Source organism: Loxodonta africana, chromosome 10 (genome assembly GCF_030014295.1).
Source record: "Loxodonta africana isolate mLoxAfr1 chromosome 10, mLoxAfr1.hap2, whole genome shotgun sequence".
In the NCBI taxonomy this organism is placed as follows: domain Eukaryota; kingdom Metazoa; phylum Chordata; class Mammalia; order Proboscidea; family Elephantidae; genus Loxodonta; species Loxodonta africana.
The window spans coordinates 14,822,128-14,846,865 of record NC_087351.1 but is presented as its reverse complement, the minus strand read 5'-3'; the positions used below and the strand labels follow the sequence as shown (position 1 = coordinate 14,846,865).

The following is a 24,738-nucleotide window of genomic DNA, read 5'->3' as shown; positions in this document are numbered from 1 at the left end:
ATTGTTTCTAGTTTTTTGCTAATTTCACACAGTGCTGCTGAGACTATTCTTGTACGTGTGTGCTGACATGCCTGAATGAGAGTTTTCCTGAAGTTTTTACGTAGGAGAAGTTTGGGCTAGGTCATAGGGTATACACATCTCTGACTTCATTCCTCAAACCAAACCAAAGCCATTGCCGTCGAGTGGATTCCAACTCCTAGCGACCCTATAGGACAGAGTAGAACTGCCCGATAGGGTTTCCCAGGCAGTAAATCTCTACGGAAGCAGACTGCCCCATCTTTCTCCCGAGGAGTGGCTGGTCAGTTCAAACCACTGATCTTTTGCTTGGCAGTCCAGCGCTTTAACAACTGTGCCACCAGGGCTCCTATTCAGCTTCACTACGTGCTGTCAAATTGTTTTCCAAAGTGATTGCATCAGTCGTACCAATTTGCATTCCCAACAGTAGAAAGTGTTCCAGTTGCTGCTGTACATCTTCACCCACACTTGATATTTACAGACTTGATGTGTGTGTGCTAATCTCTCAAACAGTATCTCATTGTGGTTCAAAATGTAGTTTGATTTCCTTTTCCCAGTGGCTGATGATACTGAGCGTTTTGTTATATGTTTATCGGCCATTTCAGTCTCCTCTTTTGTGAAGCGCCTATTCATTTGCCTGAGTTTCATCTGTTGGTTTATCTTTTTCTCACTGATTTGTAGAAGTTCTTTGTATATTCTGGGCACTAATCCATTGTGGGTTTTGACAAACCCTTTGTTAAGCATGAATATGTCTTATCTCTCCAGCTAACTCATTAGTCCTGTGGTTAAGAGCTCGGCTGCTAACCAAAATGTTGGCAGTTCGAGAATCAACCAGCCACTCCTTGGAAACCCTATGGGGCAGTTCTACTCCATCCTATAGGGTCTTTAAGATTACACCTTCTGTAGGACCAAACAGGAAAGCTGGTAATAGGGAACCCAGGGTTGAGAAGGGAGAGTGTTAACATAGCGTGGGGTTGTTAACCAATGTCATAAATCAATGTGTGTACTGTTTGAGGAGAAACTGGTTTGTTCTGTAAACCTTCATCTAAAGTTCAAAAAAAAAAAAATGCCCTACCACAAATAAATGAATTAAAAAAAAAAGGATTACACCTTCCTATGTCCCTTGTAGCTCTCTCCACATCTGTCAAAAGTGCTGCAGGCACAGAGCATGCTCTATAAATACTCCTTGAAAGAAGTGCTGATTTTTCAAGGGCCAGAGGAGGGAAGGTTATAGGATGGGTTTGTTTTGTTTTGGTTTTGGTTTTGTTTTCTTTGTTTTGATGTCTTTTTTAGACACCCAGTCACAACAATGCAGATCAAGAACGCTGAGTTGTTACATTTTGATACATCCAGATGACGGCGTGGACGCACCGCTAGGAACTCGCAGCGCTCTCATTGGTAGCAGGTGCTGGTAAGATTGGGTCATTTGCACCAGGTGTTGTCTTGTTGTCTCCTGCGCGTGCGCCCGATGTCTCCAGCCGCGGGGGGAGCTCTCAGAAGGGGAAGGGCCAGGTTCCATCCATTTAAGGTACTCCAGCCCTGGAAGCCAGCCAAGCACTCAGTTCCTTTATAGATTTGCTTGTAGGGCGGCCCAAATTCGAGGAACCGCAGCTATGCTAGGCATTATAGTCGGTGGGGCGGGAATGCCCAGTGCGCGAGGGGGGTATTTTAGTTGTAGCATTCAGGACACGCCACAAGCCTCCCACCCTCATCTCCCGCGCGCCGAGGAATCAATCCACAGTTAGCAAAAGTGCCTTGGGGCAGGAAGTGGGGATCCGCTAAAAGCTTTGGAGGCGACCCTGGGCAGGTTGGGCTGGAGCATGGTCACCGTTTGCTCTCTGCTCTGATTCACAGGTACGGGGGTGGGGACCAACAGGACTTCGGAACGTGTTACTCGAAGTGTTGAATTAAGCGGGCGCAGGATCAACACGCGCGCTTGGCGCAAGAGCGGGCCGCAGCCAGCCGAGACGCCCCCGCCCCCCGGTCGTGGTGCCGGCGCATTGGCACACACACCCCTCCCCGCGGTGGCCCAGCCGGCGGAAGCTGCGGGCAAGACCCCGGGTCCAAGTCCGCTGCCCCCAGGGCGGGGGGCGGGCCCCAAATCGTCGAGTGGCGGGGCGCGTCACGGCGCCCGCTCCTGATTGGCCGGAGGCGGCGGTCACGGCCCCGAGCGCCGGGATGGGCGCCGCCCGCGGCCAGAGCAGGAGTAACGGGACGCGGGCGGCTGGGTCGCAGTCCCGAAGCCCGGGGGGCTGGCGTCGGCTCGGAGTCGGAGGCCGCGCGGTGGGGGCCCGGCCGTGACGCACGCACCATGCCCTACCTGCTCATCAGCACCCAGATCCGCATGGTGAGTACCGGCCGCCCGGGGAGTTCCAGCCCGGCCCGGGCCCGAGGGTGGCGGCGGGCGCACCTTCGCGCCTCCCTCCCGGGCAGCGCCCACCGGTGGTTGGACCCGGAGTCCCCCCCGGACACGCCCCCTCGGGCCGCCGGGAGGGAAACCGGGGCTGCGGACTAAGCCCTGCTCCGGGGCCCGAGACCCAGGAAGCTCTGGCCCGCCCGGAGTCTCCCTGGCTGCGAAGGGGGCTGGGTGCATGCGTCCCGGCCAAGGAGCGTCCTCTGGCGCTTCCGGCTCCCTCCTACCTGTCCGGTAGTTCCTAGCCTCCGGGAGCGACCCAGAGAGCCCTGGCCTCACACGTGCAGCCGCCCTCTCTACCCCACGCAGAGCCGCTTCTCAGGGGGAAAAAAAAGAGCCTTGGAAAAGAAAAGGACAAGCTGGCGCGCTTAGCCTGTGCCGAGTCCCTGGCCCCCACACAGCCACTAGGTGCACCTTTAGGCGCTTCCAGGAAGGGCTATCCCTGAGGCCTTGAGAAAGGAAAGGCAAGGGAAGAACTTGCTGCTTGTGAAGAAAGGAAGAAGAGGCGAGGCGGTGGGGCTAAGAGGTGCGGAGAGCACGGTCCAGGACTCAGAAATCATGGTCTTTGGGCGCAGGCTCCTCCCTTTGTTGCCCCGGGAATCCCCTTTTAGCTTCAGAAGGATGTGGCTGGGTTTCCTAGGATGCTCCTCGCCCCCTCCAACTCTCCAGTGCTCGGGTGACCCGTCAGAGGGTACACAGTTCCCCTGGGGTGAAGGAAATAGCAGGTAGTCACCCCACGGCCGGGAGAGATCTTGGTGGTGCCCTAGGGCAGTGGTTCAAGAACCAGCATCTGAGGAGTGGTTAAAATGTGGGTTCCGGAGCGCTTTCTAGACCTCCTGAGACACTCTAGGATGATTTTGTTCTTTTCCTTTTGAAAATATAACAGCTTTATTGACACATAACTCATGTAGCGTACAATTCACCCATTTAAAGTGTACAACACACAAGAGTGTATTCAGAGTTGGGCAACAATCACCATCATTTTAGGACATTTTTATCACCCCGGAAAGAAACTCCACACCCATTAGCAGTCACTCCCCGTTTCCCCCAGTCCCCATCCCCCAGTCCTAGTCAACCACTAATCTGCTTTCTGTCCCTATTCTGGACATTCATATAAATGAAATCATACCATATGTGGTCTTTTGTGTCCAGCTTCTTTCGTTTAGCGTGTTTTTAAAGTTCAACCATATTGTTGCCTGTATCAGAACGTCATCCTCTTTATTGCTGAATAATATTCCATAGCTATACCACGTTTTATTTATCCATTCACCTGTTGAGGGACATTTGGGTTATTTCCACCTTCGGGCTATTTTGAATACTGTTGCCATAAACATTCATGTACTAAGTTTTTGCGTGGACATTTGTGTGCATTTCTCTTGTTCCCCAGGTGATTCTGACACACACAAGCATGGGTGCTGGTGCCAATAGTCAGGCAACACCCAGCTCAGCTTAGAGGGGGCTAGGGACTCCCCCAGCGCCAGCCTGTTCATGGGACAGTGACAGGCTCCACCCCTTCCTTCCCAGCTTGTGCTCAATCCCCAAAGTCCTTCCCCCCTTCTCCAGCCTTTAACAGGAGCTGGCTCAGGGCCAGCAGGCAGGGATGGAAGGAGAAGTGACACCTTCCATCTCTACTTAGCAGCCAACCAAGCCACTGTGGCTTCCCTTGTAGGAGGTGGGCCCCACCATGGTGGGCGATGAGCACTCGGATCCGGAGCTGATGCAGCATCTGGGGGCCTCGAAGAGAAGCGTCCTGGGAAACAACTTGTAAGTTGTGGCATCCCTCAGTGTCTTCTCCCTGCCTGCTCCTAGACCTGCCCCTGTTCCCTTTACACAACCATCGAACCCAGGGCTACGGCCACGGCCACGGCCACTGCCCAGCCTTGGGGCCTGTTTACCTGTGCCCTGGGCTCTGTTCTCTGTAGGGTCTGTCCTGTCCCCCCAGGACCTGCTCACTCTGAAAGCTTTCCCACTGGCCATCACTTCACAAGCCATCCTTAGATCATCAGCATGGAGTCCAGTTCCCTGGGTATGGGACTCCATAAGCAAACGCTCCTTGCCCTGCCTTTAATCTCTAAGCTGGACCCTGTCAAGGCAAAGGCACAGAAAGGAGGATTTCTGTCCCAGAAGAGCTGAATGAACAATGAAGCCAAGCCCTAGAAATGGGGAGTAGGAAGCCTGGGTCCTACTTCCGCTGCCTGGGGACTCGGCCGTTCCCTTGGCATCCTTCACACCATCTCTGTGTGTGCACTGAACACAACTTCCTTTCCTGCTCCTTCACCCCTCTCACTTTGGCTACACAGGCTCGGAACTCCTGCGAGGAGCTGCCAGAGTGAGTCTCTAGTTCAAATGGGGAAAGAGAAGGCAAGCAGATCCCAGCCCTTAAATCAAGGTTGGAAGCAGAAGCCAACCCTAACCGTTTTGACCTGAGAGGTTTGCCTCAAGATCCCTGGCTTGGGGCTCTGAGCCCTTGATCTCTCACCGGCCCTGAGCATTAGTTCAATCTGAAGGAAGGGGAGCCATGCTTTCCTGATGCCAGGCAATGGCACATAAAGCTGGGACCTCTCAGGGCCCAACCTTGTTGCTCCAGGACTGCAGGGCAGCAGGAGGGGCCAGAGGAGCAAGCTGGGAGAGCAGACCACTCTTTCTGACGCATGGTGGCTCAAGGCACGTGTGGCTGCTGTCAGGCTAACATGGGTCCTACTATCTGTGACACTGGGAAAGTTTTCTCACTTACAAAATGGAGACGATATTAGTCCCTCATTAGGTTGTTGGGATAAGTGAAATTTTGTGTGTGAACTGCTTAGCCAGGAGGGGTGGGGGCCGTGTACTCAGCCAGGCGCATGAAGCACCTGGATGTCAGGACCGAGTGTTCCTGGCACTGCCGCGCCTGAGGCCAACCAAGCTTAGTACTGGGAGCTTGCTCTGTGTACCCCCGCCCCTGCCACCCCTGCCTGGTTTCTTCGCAGCTGTGAATACTACGTCAATGACCCTCCTCGCATAGTCCTGGACAAGCTGGAACGCAGGGGCTTCCGTGTGCTGAGCATGACAGGGGTGGGCCAGACGCTGGTGTGGTGCCTGCACAAGGAGTGACCTCACGCTGAGTGAACGGGGTAACCCAGCCCTGGAGCCGCTACTGAGGACCCAGCCCCCAGGCATGCCTCACTGACCGCCCTGCCCCTCTTCCCAAACTGTCACTGCCCCTCTTCCCAAACCATCACTGTCTGTCCAGCACCGATGGGCAGGGATGGCTTTCTCTGAAACCCTGCCCCAGTCAGTGAGGGAGAGCAGGGCTCCTTGCCTGGTGCTCCTGAGGACCCTGGAGTAGGCCATGTTCTGTGGGCAGGATGAGCAGCCCGGCCCAGAGCCAGGCACCCCAGTCAAGGATGACTCCAGGGTGGGTCCTGCGTAGCTAGTCCAAACTAATAAAGGGCTATGATGAGTGGTTACTCCTCTGCTCCGCGTGCCACTGACTCTCACTATGCGAGCCTTTCCCTGGGGTCAGCCCACTCCCAGAGAGGGAGACCCAGGCCTGGGTGGGGGCCTCTGAGGTAGAGCCCAGAAACCAGGCCATGCTTGGGCAGGCAGCACCCTAAACCCGGGGACGTAACAGGCACAGACTCTTAAAAAAAAAAACAAAATTTTATTGATGATGTTTAAGAAAAGGGCTGTAAGGTGGGAGGGGCTGGAGCCCGGGGCTACGTGGGTGGCCCCTCCTCATCCTCTCGCTGCATCCGGGCAATCAGCTGCTGCCGCTCAGCTGCCTGGCGCATGCGCATCATGACGAGGCTCTCGTAGTCCCTCTCAGACAGCACTGAGCCCTGGAAGGGAGAGCAGGGACATGGTCAGGGGCACGGCCAGAGACACCAGCCTTCAGAGGATGGTGCCTAAGGGTCAAGGAGGGGGGAGGGCAGGGGTACCCAGGAAAGGCCCAGTCTTCGCAGCAAGCCGGCCTTTGGCCTCCCGCCGGGCTTCTCCCCGTCCGGCTCCCCCTCCAGTCCATCTCAAACATTTAGCCCGGGTCCCTGTCACCCGGCCCTCCACATCTGCAGTCAGCTCTGGGTGATCTGCTCTGCCTGAATCACTTCCCCTGCTCTAGCCAGGCCCTCGTCTCCATTTCCTCTCAGCCCTTTATTCGCCACTCCTTCCCTCCACCCATGGCTCTGCCTCTCACAGGTTTCTGATGAAGCTGTAAGAGGTGCAGACAGCCGCTCTGCCCCGTGGAGGCGACAGCACCATCCCCTCCCAGCTACCTGTCTTCCCTGTGACCTGGCTCCTGTTGAGGATTCAGAAGGGAGCCCTACCCTAGAGATGGCCTCAAATAGCTCCACCCTAGAAGGAGAGATAAACAAGCCTGGGTCCCACTGGCCTCCTAAAAATACACACCAGGGCTCCTGCAGGGCAGGGCCCATGGCTTTTTCTTTTATGACCTTGGCAGCTCGGTGCAGAAGATTAAGGAGTGCTATATTTTAATAATCAAAAGAATAATAAACAACCTTCTCAATGGGCTGAGGCTGTGGGGTGGAGAAGCAGCTCTGTAGCTGACCTGGAGCTGCCAACCCCACGCCCTGATAAGGTCTGCAGTGGGAATTAAATCACTTCTTCCCTCAGTGCAGCTGAAGCCGTGTGAAGCCCACCTGAGTTGGCACGGGGAGGAGGTGGAGTGCCAAGCCAGGGGATGCATGATGCTTGGCCCTCTATCAGAGGAGGAGGCTGCTGGGGCCTGTTCCATGCTGGCACACTCATGGGACAAACCGGGAGGGAAGCCTGGTGGTCAGTGACCCAGGAAATAATAAGGGAGTGGCTGGGGCTAAGATGCCAGGCCCTGGCCAACTGGTTTGGAGTAAGGGCTGTAGAGAAACAGGAAATGTTACTCAGCCTGGATTCCCCCTGCCTCCTCCCACCTGCTCCACCCCTCCTCCACTCCCTCCCAGCCAGGCCCCCCTACCTAAGCTTGACCCCCAGCACTGCTGACAGCTCACAACAGCCCTCACGGTGGTCCACCCTCCTTCGGAAGAGGGAGCCCAAAGGAGGCCCAGACAGCCAGAGGGGAAGGACTAGAGTGAGTGGGGTAGGAAACAGCATGACCCCTCTCCCCCGCCCCGTTCGACCCCCTGATGAGAATTTGTGTTTCCACCTTAGAATCTACAGTTTAACAAGATCCGCAGGTGATTCTGCTCCTGCCACAAAGCCATCTGGAGAAAGCCAGGGAGGATGAGAAAGTGGGCAGCCAGGCTGGGTGTCAGGCCAAGGGGAGAGCAACGCTCCCCTCCCCAAGTTAACCTGCTCTGCCAAGGGAACCTGGAGTCACCCTTGGCATGGCCCCAACCCAGCCATGGGCTGGCATGTCCCCAACACAGTCCTGGGAGGAGCTGAGCCCTTTACAGGCATGGGGCTGTTCCCCCGCTCACACACCCTCTGCCTCCTTCCCCCATACCTGCAGGCTCTGCTAATGAGGGCCTGCCACCAGGCTGCCGGGCTGAGTCACCCACACTAGCGACTGGTCTCTCATCCTCCCGGACAATAGTTCTACGCTCCTGCCCTTCAATTAGTGCCCGCCCTCCCTGGGCTCCTCCTTCCCAGATGCACAGGGCCGGCCTGCGGTGGCAGGATAGTGAGCAGAAAGGAAGCAGGGGTGAAGAGTGACGCATCAAGCAGGGCTGCCCCTGGACCAGTCCTCAGAGGAATCTGGAGCTCCTCACTGCCCTGGGGTGTGGGCCACGGCCACCCCAAGCCCTGCCTGTGGATGCTGCAATTACTTCAGCATGAAACCTGGCTTCGCAACTGGCTGAGTCAGCTGAAAACAAAGCACATCTCCACTGCCACACGCCGGCATACACAGCCAGCCACGAACCAGAGTCCAGGCGCCGCTGGCAGAGAGGGCACAGCCCACACTGCCCTAGAGACCAACGAGGGGCCAAAGAAACCACCAGACGGGGACATCCCGGCCTGTCTGACCCCTCCACCTGCGCAGGCCCCGGCCCAGCTCTGTGGACCCAGCACACTGGCTGCCCTGGCCCAGCCTGCGAAGACTCTTCTCTGACACCTCAAGCCTGTCCAGTAAGTGCTTCTCCTGCATCTTGGGGTTTTTCCACTGCCCTATCGAGTAGCCAGGCCACTCCTGTTCCTCTGGGAAGCTCCTCTTCAGGAACTCCCAGCTCTCTGCTCTCCTGGACAAAAATCAGCCTCCGCTCTGGGCCTCATTCCACCCTCTGAGATGCTGGCCAAAGGGCTGTGCTGAGCAGACACCCCGGGGCCCCTGCCTCAGGCCCACTAAAGCTATCTCCCTGAATCTCCCAATTCACGGCTCCAGCTGGGGCCAGATGGTCACTGGCTGCTCCTGCCGGGCTTCTGAGGGCCAGGTTTGTCTGCTGGCTCCCCTGGTCCCATGGAGACCTGGCGGAAAGGCTCCTTCCGCAACGCCTCCTTCTTCAAGCGGCTGAGCCTGGGGCGGCCACGGCGACTCCAGCGACAGGGCAGCATGCTGAGCCAGGCCAGCACGGCCGGTGGTGACCATGAGGAGTACAGCAACCGAGAGGTCATTCGGGAGCTGCAAGGGAGGCCAGACGGCCGGCGCCTGCCACTGTGGGGGGACGAGCAGCCTCGGGCCACCCTGCTGGCCCCACCTAAACCCCCACGCCTCTACCGAGAGAGTTCCAGTTGCCCCAACATCCTGGAGCCCCCACCCGCCTACACTGCTGCATACTCGGCTACCCTGCCCTCGGCAGTCTCCCTGGCAGGCGCCCTCCACCAGTACTCAGAGGACGACCTTCTGGACACTCCCCCCTTCCAGGAGACACCTGGCCCGGACCTCAGTGACCCCTTCTTCTCCTTCAAAGTGGACCTGGGGATTTCACTTCTCGAGGAAGTTCTACAGATACTGAGGGAGCAATTTCCCAGTGACCCCAGCTTCTGAATGGGGTGAGGGTGGGAACAGGTGGGTGACCGAAAGAGCTGGAAGCCTGAGGGCCCAGTAGGTACACCGATGGACTGAGGAGAAGGTGGGTACCTGGATGCCTGCCCTCTGGGCGCTGAACAGTCCTCCAAGTCACCCCAGAGTTGGGGGACAGAGGCGCAGAGGCAAACTGGCAGCATTGTGAGGGGACCTTCCTGGCAGGGGCACTGAAGGAAGCTAGCAAGGCCGGGAAAGGGAGGCCACACCCTGCAACCACAACAGCTAGGCAGAGAGCCAGCAGAGAGCCAGCAGAGGGCGAGGATGGCAGTGGGGGAGCCACGGGGTGGGAGAACACAGACTGGGCAGAATAGATGCATGCCACTGTCAACGGTCACAGGGAAAGTTGAGGCAAAAGTGGTCCAACCCAGGCCGAAGAGGAAAGGGAGGGGACAGGTTTGACCTGCACTGTCCAGTGTGGTAGTCACTAGTTACATGTGGCCATTTAAATTGAAATGAAATACAATTAAAAATTCAGTTCCTCAGTTGCAGCAGCCACATTTCGGACGTTCAATAGCCCCATATGGCTAGGAGCTACCACAGTGGTCAGCGCGGAATGAACGTCGACACTGCTGCAGGAAGTCCTAGTGGACAGCGCTGAGGTAGACCATGGCCCAGAGCCCACTGGTCGCGTTGGTGGGGGAAGGGAGAATGGTACGGGGGCTGCAAGGGGAGGGGAGGGGCTGGCAGAGGAGGAAGAGAGACCAAAACCCACCATTAGCTGAACAGGAGCCATGAGACTCAACCTGCCAGCACAGCTGCTCAGAGCAATCCCTGGTGCCCAAGGGAAGCAACTCTGGGGAATGTCAGCCAAAGGCATCAGACACAGCTTACAAAGAGGTACTCTGGGGAATTCCCAGAATTACTAGTGATGAAAGCCCTTGGGAAAATGCAGCAAAAACAGTAGCAGATTTCCTTCCTCCCTCCCCCCAAAACTAGAAGACAGGATCAGGGCATGGATCAGCAGCAGGACTGGGGAGATCTGCCTTGCCCAAACCCTCTGACGAGGGGCCTGCCAGCCCGGGCCAAGACTACTGGGTCAGGGTCACAGGCCCTGGCCGGAAGTCTTGAAACCAGAGCCAATAATCTCTCTGCTTTGGCTGTGTGGTTCTGACCTCCAGGCCCCTCCAAGCAAGGAGAGAGGGAAGCTCCCACAGTGTTCCTACAGCCCATGCCTGCAGCCTCTTTTTCCTAACCCTCACGTGGATTTCCCAAACGAAAAGGCTCCTTGGTGAATGCTGGAGATAATAAAATTCTTGTAACACAACCTGTGCAGCGTTACTCGGGGCTGTGAAATGCTCGGACTTAAAGGTGTGGGGATGAGGCCTCTAAAGAAAGGTCCCGAATTCGGCTCCGAGCCGGTTCATCTCCTGCCCGTCAGAGTCTGGGACGTACTCCCAGAACGCTTCCGATCCTCGTGCCAGGTGGAGGGGCCGCAGGAGGCAGGGCTGGTGTGCCTGAGGGCAGTGGGAGTAGAGAGCCTGCCAAGCCCCAGGGACATTCCACCCCCCAGAGGGAGCTATATACCATCAGCCTGAGGCTCACACACAGAACCCATTCTCCCCCCACCCCCCGCCCCCCCATTTCAGAGAAGCTAAGGGCCAGAAGCTAAGAACGGAAACCCTTGTGGGGTAGTGGTTAAGTGTTAAGTGTTACGGCTGCTAACCAAAAGGTGGGCAGTTCAAATCCACCAGGTGCTCCTTGGAAACTCTATGGGACAGTTCTACTCTGTCCTATAGATAGGGTCGCTATAAGTCAGAATTGACTCCATGGCACTGGGTTTGGTTTTTGGTTTTGGTAAGAGCCAGATTTCTAGCTCCTGCCCCCAAAGCTTTCTGTCCCACCAAAGCAGGGGCAGGTGAGGCCTGGCGCAGGTGTGGCCAGGAGGCGGGCAGCCTGAGACCTGCATCCAGGGCCATGGAGGGGCTTAACAAAAGCCTACATGGAGCTGTGAGGACTACGTGTTTGTACTGGGCACACGTCAGCTGGAAGGTCTATTCTTCACCACAAGTTGGGCACCAGACTCTGGGCAGGCAGCACCCCAGTGTCAGCAGGGTACCCAAAAAAACCAAACTCATTGCCATTCAGTCGATTTCAACTCATAGCGATTCTATAGGACAGAGTAGAACTGCCTTGCAGAGTCCCAAGGACAGCCTGGTGGATTTGAACAGCCGACATTTTGGTTAGCAGCCAAACTCTTTAACCACTACGCCACCAGGGTTTCCATCAGCAGGGTAGCCAGTGATTTTCCCAAAGAGGAGATACTGCCTCTTGACATTAGTCCTTGTCTGGGGCAGCCACAGACGTTACCTGGAAAAATGAAGTGTTGGGGGAAGGAAGTGGCTACCTAGTCACTTGTCACTTGCTGCTTCCCTGCAGCACTGGGGCCTCTAGGTAGCAAATGCTCCACACCATACCAAGCCACCTAGGGGCCAGGATAATCCCTTTGGGTGATGAGGGAGGCCTGGATGTGAAGGCAAGGTAAAGTCTAAGGATACTGCGTAGGGTAGAGTCCCAAGAGTACTTGGAGAGGAAAGGGGCTCCACACAGAACCACAGTCCCCTGACGACCTGAATTTGGGAGAAAGGGTCCTAAGAAAAGCCCAAACAGGAAGTGGTCCCCCAAATCCAGAGCAGACTCACTTGGTAAAGCCTGGCTCTTTACCTGTGACAGTCCTGGGTGGCTGGAGCCCACTGTGCCCTGGGGTTGTCCTTCCAACCAGGAAATCTTCAGAGGGTTATCGACCAGGCCCACCTCATTCTGGACAGCCAGCTCCTGCCAAACAGAGCATCCAGTCCTGGTTCCCATCAACCCAGTCAGCTAGGAAGTGGCTCTCTCTACCCCACAGAAAGAACCAGAATCAGCATTCTAGTTATCCAGGCAGAGGTGGGCAACCTCAGCAACCTTCAAACACTGGTATGCTGAAGCTCTAACCCTTCTCGCAGGCGACTTCTGAATTTCAGGAGTGAGGGGAAGCACAAAGGGGGAGAAGGCAGGGCTGGAGCCGACAAGCCAGGGGTGCTTGCTATCTCCACTGGAGATGGCAGGTATAGAGGCAGCAGCCAGGGGCAGGGAAAAGTCAGTCTGCACTCTCCTGTTGTCCCAGGGCATCTCCCATCCAGCCCTTCACCCAGTGCATCTACTCCTGGGAGTCGGGGGAGCCTTGGACCTGACCTGGCCCAGAGATCCCTGAGAGTGTGGATCACCTGAGCTCAGAGGGTCCAGAGAATCTGGTCCCCTGCTCTAGAGTGACAGGGCTGCCAATGGTCCCCCAAAGCCTGGAGCAGCACTCACCGCAGCCTTAACGGTCGCAAACTCCACCACTGCAGTGCCTGCCTTCTTCCTAGAAAGCACCAGATTGAGAACTTCACCATACTGTGGGGACAAGAGAGGTCCCGGTAAGCATGGCTCAGCCTGCAGCATGGGCCAGCTCATGCCTGAGACAAGGCCGGGCTGTCCTGAGGCCCACTGAGGCATTGTTGGCCGGGGCGTAATTTCTTTTTTTTTTTAATTGTAAAAATATATATAACAAAACCCTTGCTGATGTGATGTTTTCCACATGTACAACTGAAGTGCAGTTATCGATTACACTAATCAGGTTACGCAACCCTCACCAATAATCACTGTCAAATTTTCAGGGATAATTTCTTATTCTTAGGATCCCAGAGAAGGAATATCAGATACGGGAAAGAAAGAATTTTTTCCAGGAATGCAGAAAAACAGCAAAAAGGAGCTGGGCAAAGGACTGGGGAGTTGGTAGCCTAGCAGAGCAGCCTCAGTGGGTTGAAGGTAGTAAAGAGGACTGGGCTTTCACGTCAGATCCCACCTCCCCGCCCCCAACACACAGCCAAGCCCTCTGCTTCCAAAAGGACGGCAAGGACTCAGCCGAGGCAGTGAGGGAGAAACCGGCTGGAGGGGATTGAGGGCACAGTGACAGGAGAACCGGGGCCTGGGAGAAGTCTCCAGGCTGCCCAGTGGTCTATAAGACAGGGAAGTTCAGGCATGGAGCGTCCTGGGGTTTGGGCCGAGGTGATGGAGAAAGAAGGGAAGTCAGCAGGCAGACCTTCTGAAAGAGCCGCAGGAGGACATCTCTGGAGTAGCCACCTTTTGACTCATCCTCCTTCTTCCACTTCCATTTTAGCTGAAAAGACAGCAGTGGTGCCATCATTAAACACTGACCTGTGGTTGAACAGTACCAGACCCCACACCTGGGCTGTATAGTCTAAGCAGACACCCTCCTCATCTTCAAAGCACGTGGAGTCTAGGGAGGACCACCCAGAAACATTCCCCTTGAACTCTGGTGGGCAGGGCGTCCCCTCACCCTCAGCGATGTGCCCAGCCCTTAGAGAACTTCTAGGGGATGCTCTATCCACTACCATCAGGGTTTAGAGCCACCTTCCAGGGCAGAGCTCTCAGAGGAATCCTGACTCCAGGAGCTGGAGAAGGGAAAGGATTGGGCAGTGGTCCTGGATCCCCAGGGACCTAGCCTCCCCAGCCAGAGCTCCTCGAGCCACAGGAAGCATCTGTCCTTGCTGAGAGGAGGGGGTGTGAGGTAGCCCATGGATCCCACCAGGACTCACCTTTAGTTTGGGGGTTCCTTTGCCCTCAGTATTTTCTGACTTTCCTAGAAAAATTGGGAAAAGAAGCAACGTAGAGTAGGAGGGAGTCAGAGGGTCTCCCAAAGGAGTCAAAGCCTGGGCCTGGGACCTAGAAACGGTCACTCCTGACCAAGGGCAGTATGTGCCTGCCCTGGTGAGGAGCCTGGTGGGGATGTAGATGCAGTCCCACCCCCATCCCAGAGAGCTGCCACCCCAGGGGAGGTCTGCCAGCTGCCTGTTGCAGGTCCTAGTCATTAGCACTCTCCACATGAAGTGCTGTGAACACCTCTGGCGAGGCTGGAGGAAGTAGGAGGTAGATACAAACCACACAATTCTACTGAAACAAAGTATCCCAGAGCCCAAAGCATAACCATGCCTTTTCCCCTGGTGATCTGCTCCAGAACAAAGCCAGTTCCCTGGGGACTAAGACAAAGGGGGCCAGGAAGCCTCAGGCAGAGTGACAAGTAGCCCCAGAGAAGCTGCGGGAAAAGACAGTGCATGTGTCCCAGTCAGAGTGGGGAGCCAGGCTCTGCTCCCGCACAAGCCCCCCAAGGTTCCAGGAGGTGGATGCCCCACAGCGGCTCCACTAGCAGCCAGTGTGGCCACTCCAGGCAATCCAGAGTGGCCTGGGACGGGGAGACAGGGGGGTGTGACCAGCTCTCACCTCTCAACCTCTGCTCCCGCTCCAGGCGTATCTGCTCCTGGATCAGCCTCTGCTGCTCCCCCAGCTGCCGGGAACCCTCCTCTCGCAGGCGCTCGATCTGCAGAGCAGGGGTTGGAGGATGACAATTCTGTGCAGATCCAAGTTTTCTCACCTTGTAAAGGTCCCTGAGTTCCACCTGCAGGCTAGGGCTCAGCAACCTGTGGGTGGGACAAATTACCCAGATTCCACAGAAGAAAGCACAAGCCCTCCCGGCCTGGGACAGCCACCTCCTCCCCCAGCAGGTGGCCCACGGACTGGATGCTCACTTCTTGCTCCAGCGTCCTGGCGCTCCGGTTCTCCTCCTCCTCCTCACTTCCGTGGGCCTGGGCCTCCCGCTCCCGGGCCTCCAGGTCTAGGCACAAGGGTTGAAAGACCCAATCGCTGGTCTGAGCAGTTTCTACACGGCCTCAGCCACCCCAGCTCTGGCTGTTCCCCCAAAAGTCCCACATAGAACAAAACTGCCTAGCAATTCTGCCCCCTCCCTCCATGCCACAGGCCCTCGAGGTGATTTCTATTGAGAAAAGTCAGCACAGAAGTATGGACTCCGCTGGTGCTAGCCCTAACCAAGCTGGTTCTCTCCAGTCACTGCACAGGGTGCAGGTGGGTGCTTGTGTCAGCAGCCCGGGGCTATGTGTCAGGGGATACCAGTAGGTGGAGCTGTTGGCCTCTGCTCCTATGGTCTGGCGCTACAGACCTTGCCTTGATTCTTTTCCCACCACTTGGCTGAGTTCCTACCTCCTCCTCATCTTCACCAAGCCTCACTGTGGCCTGGCTACAGTGGCTCCTGCCCACATGGGCAGGTTCTCTGTGAGGTCTTCACCCCAGGTCCTTCTTGCCTTCCAAAGGAAACCTGCTTGCTGTCCAACGCCAGGCCAGCTGCTGTGACAGACTGTCTCTCAGGCTGGGACTCGCTGCTTTCCTTCCTGTGCCCTTTACTTACCTAGAAACTACCTTGTTTTGTTTTGATAGAGAAATGGGAGTACTGGATGGCATATACATGTATTAATACATGAGTATGAATAAGCAAGAGGAGGGGGAAATTGAGTAAAGAATGCTTGATCAATCTTACTGGGGTGACGAAAATGTTCTAAAACTGATTTTATGGTCATAGTTGTACCACTCAGTGAATTTACTAAAAATTATTGAATTATATACTCGAAATGGACTAATTTTATGATATGTAAAATGTACCTCAATATAAAAACAAAACAGCTGCCATCAACTCCAACTCATGGGAACCCCATGTGTGTCAGAGTAGACCAAAAAAACCAAACCCATTGCCACAGAGTGGATTCTGACTCATAGCCACCCTACAGGACAGAATAGATCTGCCCCCATAGAGTTTCCAAGGAGCGTCTGGTGGATTTGAACTGCCGACCTCTTGGTTAGCAGCCGTAACTCTTAACCACTACACCACCAGGTGAGCTCCATATAGGATTTTCAATGGCTAATTTTTTAAAAATAGATTGCCACGCCTTTCCTCCAAGGTGCCTCTGGGTAGACCTGAACTTCTAACCTTTTGGTTAGCAGCCAAGTGTATTAACCATTTGTATCACCCAGGGACAATATGTTGTTGTTGTGTGCTGTCGAGTCGATTCGGACTCATAGCAACCCTACAGGATAGAGTAGGACTGCCTCATAGGGTTTCCAAGGAGCGGCTGGTGGATTCGAACTGCCAACCTTTTGTTTAGCAGCCTGAGCTCTTAGCTGCTTCGCCACCAGGGCTCCAGGGACAATACAGCTGTGAAAAAAAAAGAAAGAAAGAAAAAATGCCTGGACCTGGACGTCCTGGATCCTTCTGAGGGAGCTTCTCAGAGCGAAGGCTCTGGGCAGGAATGAGGCTGAGACAAATAAAAAAGATGTGGCGTGGCATGATGAGGAACAGGGCAGATTTTTGTCATGCTGCGTGGGCTTACATCCTGGCTCTGGCAAGTTCTCATCCTTTCAGTGCCTCAGCTTCTCTGTCTATAAAGAATGGGTTTAGGGACACCCACCTTCTTGAATAGTTGCGATAATTAAAGGAAACAATAAAGCATGTCACAATGCTTGTTGTCAATGTTCTTAGATGCCGTCGAGTCGGTTCCAACTCACAGCAACCCCGTGTACAACAGAAGGAAACACTGCCCGGCCCTGTGCCAACCTCAAGATCGTTGCTATGTTTGAGCTCATTGTCGTAGTCACTGTGTCTATCCATTTCAAGGGTCCCAATGCTTAGCTAACAGTAAATCTAGCAGTTGTTATTATTACTAAGAGTGTCCTTGGAATCCCCCAACTAGGAACAGGGTTCTGCCAGAGCCTGGGTGGAGAGGCTTGGAGTTGCTGGAACTGAACCTCCAGGAAGAAAGGAGACATGGATGAACACGCCCAGGGGAAGTAAAACCTCAGCCCAGAGATGCCAGGCCACCTACCAAGCTTCACCTTCTTCCTTCTCTCATCAAGTTTCTGGGTCCTCTCTGCTGCCTGCTTCTTGGCTTTCCTGACCTTGTCATACGCAGCCTGGCGGGAGAAAGGGACATGGAGCAGCGGGTCAGCCAGGGAATGAGAATAAAGCCCAGCAATCTCCCTGGTGCCTCCCAAGGGCCTTCTCTGCAGAGCCATCGGAAGGCAGCCTGGTGACTGGGTCTCCAGGCTTGAGCACAAGGACCGTGCCACATGGCAGAGTGCAGAGGACCAAGGCTGAAGGAAGCAAGGGGTCAACCATTTGTTGGTCAAGCAAAGAAACCCCAGGGCCAATCAGACAAAGGAGGAGGCGCTTACCCTGGCTGCAGCATCGGTCAGAACCTCCAAGGCCTGAGAAAGCTGATGAAAGAGTTCAGCTAAACACAGGATCAAAACAAAGAGGAGAAAAACAGAGTTAGACTCGGTGATGGAATGTTCCCTCAAAACAGCACTTCAAAGAAGCCACAGTCTGGCAGAAAAGCCAACATCAGCAGCTGACGGGCCAGCAAGGAAGGGTGAGTGTTTTAGCAGCTGAGCAGATGTCCCTGACCTGGGACATGAAGCCTGGGCCCCACTGCCCAAACAGCAGGCTGTGTGCAGCTACATACCACAGCACTCACTGGAGAGCTTAGATCAGGGAAAACACACTGCCTGTGCCCACAGGAGGCTCACCTGCTCTGGGATTATCCGGATTTTTGTCCGGGTGGCAGGAGAGGGCCTTCTGCCTGTATGCCTTCTTCACCTGAAACAGTCAGAAGACATGGTCACTTGCTGCTGGCTCAGGTCTCTGCCCCAGGGATGAGCAGGAAAACCTTGCTAAAGTGATAAGGGAAATGCAGGGGGCGCCTGCCATCACCATCTAAAAGAGAGGCTGCTGGCTCCCACACAGAGACAGTCACTTCATAGCCACCATGGGGATCTACAATGGAGGAGGCCGGCTGTGGAGGGAGCCCGCCACTGGCCACCAGCACAAGAGCTGGGCCTGCCTCCAGCTGGTGCCAATCTCACCCCTGCAGACGTCAAAGGGCTCCTGGAAGGGCCAGCAGTACAGTTTTCTGGGTTTCTACCAAGCCAAAAAAACCAAACCCAGTGCCATGGAGTCGACTGCGACTCCTAGCGACCCTGTAGGACAGAGTAGAACTGCCCCATAGAGTTTGGGTTTCTACAGCCACTTGGAAAAAGGTACTGTCACACACTCTTGGTGGGAGTGTACAACGGAGCAAGCTTTCTGGAAGAAAACTGAGCCATTAAATTTAAAAACTCCAAGGAATTGGGACTTGCAGAAGCCAAAATAAATATACATGGATGCTCACTGCAACAGTGTTTCTAACAGTCCCCAACTGGAAACTACTGCCCAAATCCCCATCAACAGGGAGACCCATGAAAAAAATTATGAGAGAAAGGTCTGTCTCTCTGTGCTGACATAGATCTCTAAGGTATGATGCAGAAAAGAGCAAGGCTCAGAACGGAGAATATAACATGATCACTTTTCAGTTTAAGACAAACAAATAAACGAAATATCAATGGTTACAGATAGATACTCGGGTATGTATAGTTTTGTTTTGTTTTGTTTCTGAAAGCAGTCATAAGAAACACAACAGTGGTTTCCTTTGGAGAGACTGAAGGTGCTTGGCAAGCAAGTATATATTCCTTCTCATTTTATGCCTTCTGTAGTTCAAATTTTCAAACTGTAAACAAGGCTTATTGTATTATCATTTTTTACTGTCAACAGGGGTTATCCTGATGGGAGATTAGTTTACAGTCCGTTTTTAGCTTTCATTTTTGCATCTCCTTGTATTAAAATTTTAAACCCTAATATTTTTTGTATTGGTAAAAATAAACAAAAATAGCTACCAAGATTCTCTTTCATGTATTTCCTACTTTGCTGGTTTAAGCAAAGACAGAGATCTCAGAATCTGCCCCTGCCCCCTCAGGCCTCTGGCCTCCCACCTCAGCCCTGCCCAGGCTACTTGCTGCTCCAGCCTCCTGGGAGGAGGAGCCTCTGGACCTAGAACTTCCAGAAGCACCTAAGCTTTCCCGACTTCTCAGATGGACCCAAATACTTCTAAGACAAAGTGCTAAATATGGGTCTCCTGAGGCACTCAGCCAGTGTCTGCCAGGAGAGGCCTGCTGGGCAGGTGCCTAGCTCAACTCCTGCCTTCACAGCCAAGTCAGCCAAGTCAGGACCTCTGCGGGTGTGCTGCCACCTGCTGGGCCATGGTGAGCACTAGACCTTCACCTGCCAAGGCAACCAAAGGCCACTTGTGGCTCTCCTGACTGAGCTGGAGGCAGCAGGAACCACTCCTAGGCCTAGGACAGGCCTTGGGTATCAAGAGAGTGGATGTACCGTCCAACAGCCCACCTCTACACATACCTGACCCGCTTGCTCACCTTCCCACCCTACCCAACCCTCATTAGCTCTGTTTTTACTATTTTTAAAAAATGAAGGGCTTATAAAGAAAATGTTCTACATCCTACTGTGGTGAGTAGCGTCTGGAGTCTTAAAAGCTTACAAGCGGCCATCTAAGATATTTCACTCGTCGTACCCCATCTGGAGCAAGGGATAATGAAGAAAATCAAAGATATGAGGAAAGATTAGTCCAAAGGACTAATGGACCACAATTACCATGGCCTCCGCCACAATGAGTCCAGTACAACTAGATGGTGCCCGGTTATCACCACCAACTGTTCTGACAGAGATCACAATAGAGGGTCCTAGACAAAGCTGGAGAAAAATGTAGAACAAAATTCTAACTCACAAAAAAAGACCAAACTTACTGCTCTGGCAGAGCCTGGAGAAACCCCAAGAGAATGGCCCCTGGACGCCCTTTCAACTCAGTCCTGACGTCACTCCTGAGGTTTACTCTTCAGCCACAAATTAGACAGACCCATAACACAAACACAACCATGTATATAAGACTAAATGGGCACACCAGCCCAGGGACAAGCACGAGAAGGCAGGAGGGGACAGGAAAGCTGCACATTGTGGGGCTGCCAACCAATGTTACAAAACAATATGTGTATTAAAGCACAATCAAAAAATATATATATATTTAAAAAATGGAGGGAGGGGAGGTGATAGCTTTATACAAAGTCCTATGATTTAAATGTCATCTTTACTCTTCATGACTCATTATTCATCTTTTCTCCCTTTTTCTTTCTTTTGTGCTCCTGACTTCATTTCCTTTCACTGTGCCCCTGACTTTTTTATTTTAAACCAAATCCTTATTATATATTTTTTATATTTTAGGGTCCTTTGACTTTTTTTTTCCAATAAGTCAAACAATATAAAAAATATACAAAGAAAAAGCTAAAAAGCTAATGCTCTTTCCCCACTTCCCTGTCCCCTCCTCAAAGTTCCAGCATTAACTGGATGGCGGCTACCCTCCTGAACCTTCCTCCTTGATCATCCAAACAAACACACGCACTTACATACACTTACTGAAGTCTTTTGTGTTTTGTTTCTGGCATCTCTTTCTATCTCATCTTCCTTCTCTGATCCCACCTCTGCTCGCTCTCTGAGGTGTGTGAGAGGAAGGAGCAGGGCGAAGGGGCCCATCTCCTTGGGTGTCTATTGGCTGAATTTGTAACACCTGGAAATGAACTTTCTCAGGACTAGGATTAGAAGGAATGCCTTTCATGTGGTGGATTTGTTTCTTCTGTACCCAGGAACTCCTTTACAGTGGCTCATATGCTCCTTTTTGTAAGTCTAAGAGGGAGAGCAGAAAGAGAAGAGCCAATGAGAAAGTAAAAGAGGGAGGGATGAGCTGGGTAGCAGCATATTCTTCATTTTCTTTTTTTTATTGTTATTCGAGAGAATATGGATTTTACTCTAAAACACCCAAAACCAAACCTGCTGCTGGTCAATTCTGACTCACAGTGACCCTAATAGGACAGGGTAGAACTGCCCCACAGGGTTTCCAAGGAGTGGCTGGTAGATTCGAGCTGCTGACCTTTGGGTTAGCAGCTGAGCTCTTAACCACTGTGCCACCAGGGCTCCTTTATTCTAAAAGAAAGATATTAAACATTGTTTTCTGTTTTATAATTCATTTACCTGTTCCCATTGAGTTGATTCCAACTCATAGTGACCCTATAGGACAGACCAGAACTGCCCCATAGGGTTTCTGAGGCTGTAAAGCTTTACGGAAGCAGACTGCCATGTCTTTCTCCCAGGGAGCAGCTGGTGGGTTCGAACCACTGACCTTTTGGTTAGCAGCCGAGTGCTTAACCACTGCACCAGCAGGGCTCCTATTAAGATGTTATATATCAGAAAATTGGCTTTTCACTGAAATAAAGAAACAAAATTATTTAAACTGAAAAATATCAATTACGTAATAATGGGAAATTAATATACAAATATTAATTTGCTTCCTGATTCTCTTTTCAGAATTTGTTCCTCTGACAAATGTCATTAATAGTCTGTGAGGTACCATGCACAAAAACTAACACCAAGTGGATCAAAGACCTAAACATAAAGACTAAAACGATAAAGATCATGGAAGAAAAAATAGGGACAACGTTAGGAGCCCTAATACAAGGCATAAACAGAATACAAAACATTACTAAAAATGACGAAGAGAAACCAGATAACTGGGAGCTCCTAAAAATCAAACACCTATGCTCATCTAAAGACTTCACCAAAAGAGTAAAAAGACCACCTACAGATTGGGAAAAAATTTTCAGCTATGACATCTCTGACCAGCGCCTGATCTCTAAAATCTATATGATTCTGTCAAAACTCAACCACAAAAAGACAAACAACCCAATCGAAAAGTGGGCAAAGGATATGAACATACACTTCACTAAAGAAGATATTCAGGCAGCTAACAGACACATGAGAAAATGCTCTCGATCATTAGCCATTAGAGAAATGCAAATTAAAACCACGATGAGATTCCATCTCACTCCAACAAGGCTGGCATTAATCCGAAAAACACAAAATAATAAATGTTGGAGAGGCTGCGGAGAGATTGGAACTCTTACACACTGCTGGTGGGAATGTAAAATGGTACAACCACTTTGGAAATCTATCTGGCGTTTTCTTAAAAAGTTAGAAATAGAACTACCATACAACCCAGAAATCCCACTCCTCGGAATATACCCTAGAGAAATAAGAGCCTTCACACAAACAGATATATGCACACCCATGTTTATTGCAGCACTGTTTACAATAGCAAAAAGCTGGAAGCAACCAAGGTGTCCATCAACGGATGAATGGTTAAATAAATTGTGGTATATTCACACAATGGAATACTACCCATCGATAAAGAACAGTGACGAATCTGTGAAACATTTCATAACATGGAGGAACCTGGAAGGCATTATGCTGAGAGAAATTAGTCAGAGGCAAAAGGACAAATATTGTATAAGACCACTATTATAAGATCTTGAGAAACAGTATAAACTGAGAAGAACACATTCTTTTGTGGTTACGAGACGGGGGAGGGTGGGAGGGTGAGAGAGGGTTATTTACTGATTAGTTAGTAGATAAGAACTACTTTTGGTGAAGGGAAGGACAATACTCAATACAGGGAAGGTCAGCTCAACTGGACTGGACCAAAAGCAAAGAAGTTTCCAGGATAAACTGAATGCTTCGAAGGTCAGTGGTGCAAGGGCGGGGGTTTGGGGACTATGGCTTAAGGGGACTTCTAAGTCAGTTGGCAAAATAAATTCTATTATGAAAACATTCTGCATCCCACTTTGAAGTGTGGCGTCTGGGGTCTTAAATGCTAACAAGCGGCAATCTAAGATGCATCAATTGGTCTCAACCCACCTGGATCAAAGGAGAATGAAGAACACCAAGGTCACACAATAACTATGAGCCCAAGAGACAGAAAGGGCCACATGAACTAGAGACTTACATCATCCTGAGACCAGAAGAACTAGAGGGTGCCCAGCCACAACCGATGACTGCCCTGACAAGGAGCACAACAGAGAACCCCTGAGGGAGCAGGAGAACAGTGGGATGCAGACCCAAATTCTTATAAAAAGACCAGACTTAATGGTCTGACTGAGACTAGAAGAATCCCAGTGGTCATGGTTCCCAAACCTTCTGTTGGCCCAGGACAGGAACCATCCCCAAAGACAACTCATCAGACATGGAAGGGACTGGACAATGGGTTGGAGAGAGATGCTGATGAAGAGTGAGCTACTTGTATCAGGTGGACGCTTGAGACTGTGTTGGCATCTCCTGTCTGGAGGGGAGATGGGAGGGTAGAGAGGGTTAGAAACTGGCAAAACGGTCACGAAAGGAGAGACTGGAGGGAGGGAGCAGGCTGATTCATTAAGGGGAGAGTAAATGGGAGTATGTAGTAAGGTGTATATAGGCTTATGTGTGATAGACTGACTTGATTTGTAAACTTTCACTTAAAGCACAATAAAAATTATTTAAAAAAAAAAAAAGTCTGTGAGGTACAGAATTTAACTTTACCCAAAGAATTTGGTCTTTGTCCTTGGTTTCCGAGCGATAAATCTGTACAACCTTGGCATTTCCCGGTGACTGAAATGTCTTTGAAGAGGTTTCCAGACCACAGCGAGGGTTTATGATAGTGTTCGTGCTTCTGGGCTTGCCAGGCCAGAAAGACCCACTGTGACTATCAGGTGACCTCATGGGAGGGGAACTAAAGGTTGAGTTCAATCAATCAAGCCTATACAATGAGGTCCCAATAAAGGCTTTGGACAAGGAAGCTCCACAGGCTTCCTGGTTGATGACAGACATCAAAGCACATGGGAGGGTGGGGTGCCCTTTTGGGGATGTGGAAACTGCGTTGGGAACCCTTCCAGACCTCGCCCTATGTGTCTCTTCTTTAGCATCCTTTTTGCTACAATAAAACTATAGGTATGGTGCCTTCTGTGAGTTCTGTGAATTCTTCTAGTGGATTACTGAACCCAAGGGAGGAGTGAAAGTCAGCAGGTCAGAGATGAGGGGAATCCTGGCGACGCCTGAGGTTACAGAAGTAAGGGCACCTGAGGTTACAGCTAGTATCCTGAGGGAGTAGAGGGAACGCCCCAATTTGTACCCAGCAGGTCAGACATGAGGGTGTCACTGGGGCTCGCAAAGCTTGCATCTGGCATCTGAGGTCTTACACAGACTTGGCGGTCTGGAGGACCACGCCCCTTACTTGTGAGATCTGACCTTGCTCTGCGTGGTTAGGGTCAGAGGAAGAAAGATGCATGTGCGGTTGGTATCAGAACAGAAGTGGGACAGAAATGAAAATAATCTGATTTGCATCGAGCAACACAGTTTGGTGTCAGAGAGGTGGGATTTGATATCCTTCCAGTTGGTGTGAGAAGTGGGACTCCATACTGTACTTACATAGTCTCATCAAATTGAATTTGAAGCAACTAGTTACGGAGCCCTGCTGGCACAGTGGTTAAGAGTTCAGCTGCTATCCAAAAGGTTGGCAGTTCAAATCCACCAGCAGCTCCTTGGAAACCCTATGAGGCAGTTCTACTCTGTCCTGTAGGGTCACTATGAATTGGAATCGACTCCAGGGCAATAGGCTAGTAGAGCTACACCTAGGTGATCTCGCTTCCCATCTGAATCTCCAACTATCCAGACCCCCACACCCCCAACATTTACAACCAAACACTACTGCCCTAGTCAAACGGGTCTATCCTG

At 52.2% G+C, this 24,738-nt stretch overlaps 3 protein-coding genes across 5 annotated transcripts in view; 2 read left to right on the top strand and 1 right to left on the bottom strand.

The window, feature by feature from the left end:
• Window positions 1–2,209: 2,209 nt before the first annotated feature.
• Window positions 2,210–7,979, top strand: GCHFR (GTP cyclohydrolase I feedback regulator). Of its 2 annotated transcripts, XR_010323112.1 has the most exons (4): window positions 2,210–2,362; window positions 4,098–4,192; window positions 5,395–5,580; window positions 7,869–7,979. XR_010323112.1 is itself a non-coding variant. In XM_003418657.4 (3 exons), exons 1-3 carry the CDS (start codon window positions 2,327–2,329, stop codon window positions 5,516–5,518), a joined length of 255 nt encoding a protein of 84 aa, XP_003418705.1. In that variant the 5' UTR covers window positions 2,210–2,326; the 3' UTR covers window positions 5,519–5,882. The 2 variants fall into 2 exon arrangements, 1 of the variants encoding a protein (XP_003418705.1); XM_003418657.4 differs by lacking the exon at window positions 7,869–7,979 and having other exon boundaries at window positions 5,395–5,882.
• Window positions 6,049–24,738, bottom strand: part of DNAJC17 (DnaJ heat shock protein family (Hsp40) member C17) — a 40,792-nt gene continuing 22,102 nt past the window's right edge. The window contains exons 2-12 of one of the 2 annotated variants that reach the window (XR_002787866.2): window positions 17,790–17,859; window positions 17,436–17,494; window positions 17,087–17,174; window positions 14,945–15,030; window positions 14,640–14,736; window positions 13,958–14,001; window positions 13,441–13,518; window positions 12,672–12,752; window positions 12,042–12,152; window positions 7,063–7,275; window positions 6,049–6,246 (exon numbers count right to left, since the gene is read on the bottom strand). Coding sequence is in view for 1 of the 2 variants with exons in the window: in XM_003418658.4 (XP_003418706.1) it covers window positions 6,124–6,246; window positions 12,042–12,152; window positions 12,672–12,752; window positions 13,441–13,518; window positions 13,958–14,001; window positions 14,640–14,736; window positions 14,945–15,030; window positions 17,087–17,174; window positions 17,436–17,494; window positions 17,790–17,859 (837 nt within the window). In the remaining variant the exon portion in view is untranslated. The remainder of the gene's footprint in view (window positions 6,247–7,062; window positions 7,276–12,041; window positions 12,153–12,671; window positions 12,753–13,440; window positions 13,519–13,957; window positions 14,002–14,639; window positions 14,737–14,944; window positions 15,031–17,086; window positions 17,175–17,435; window positions 17,495–17,789; window positions 17,860–24,738) is intronic. The other variant, XM_003418658.4, reaches the window with a different exon arrangement.
• On the top strand, window positions 8,811–10,669 carry C10H15orf62 (chromosome 10 C15orf62 homolog). The gene has a single exon (XM_023558667.2). The coding sequence runs from the start codon at window positions 8,814–8,816 to the stop codon at window positions 9,339–9,341; it is 528 nt and encodes a 175-aa protein (XP_023414435.1). The 5' UTR covers window positions 8,811–8,813; the 3' UTR covers window positions 9,342–10,669.

What these genes read in the sequence shown, in the direction of transcription:
- GCHFR (XM_003418657.4), top strand. Translation starts at nt 2,327, where the DNA reads ATGCCCTACCTGCTCATCAGCACCCAGATCCGCATG. An exon ending in TCAGCACCCAGATCCGCATG is followed by an intron (nt 2,363 to 4,097) that starts GTGAGTACCGGC and finishes CTTCCCTTGTAG; the next exon opens with GAGGTGGGCCCCACCATGGT. An exon ending in AGCGTCCTGGGAAACAACTT is followed by an intron (nt 4,193 to 5,394) that starts GTAAGTTGTGGC and finishes GTTTCTTCGCAG; the next exon opens with CTGTGAATACTACGTCAATG.
- C10H15orf62 (XM_023558667.2), top strand. Translation starts at nt 8,814, where the DNA reads ATGGAGACCTGGCGGAAAGGCTCCTTCCGCAACGCCTCCTTCTTCAAG.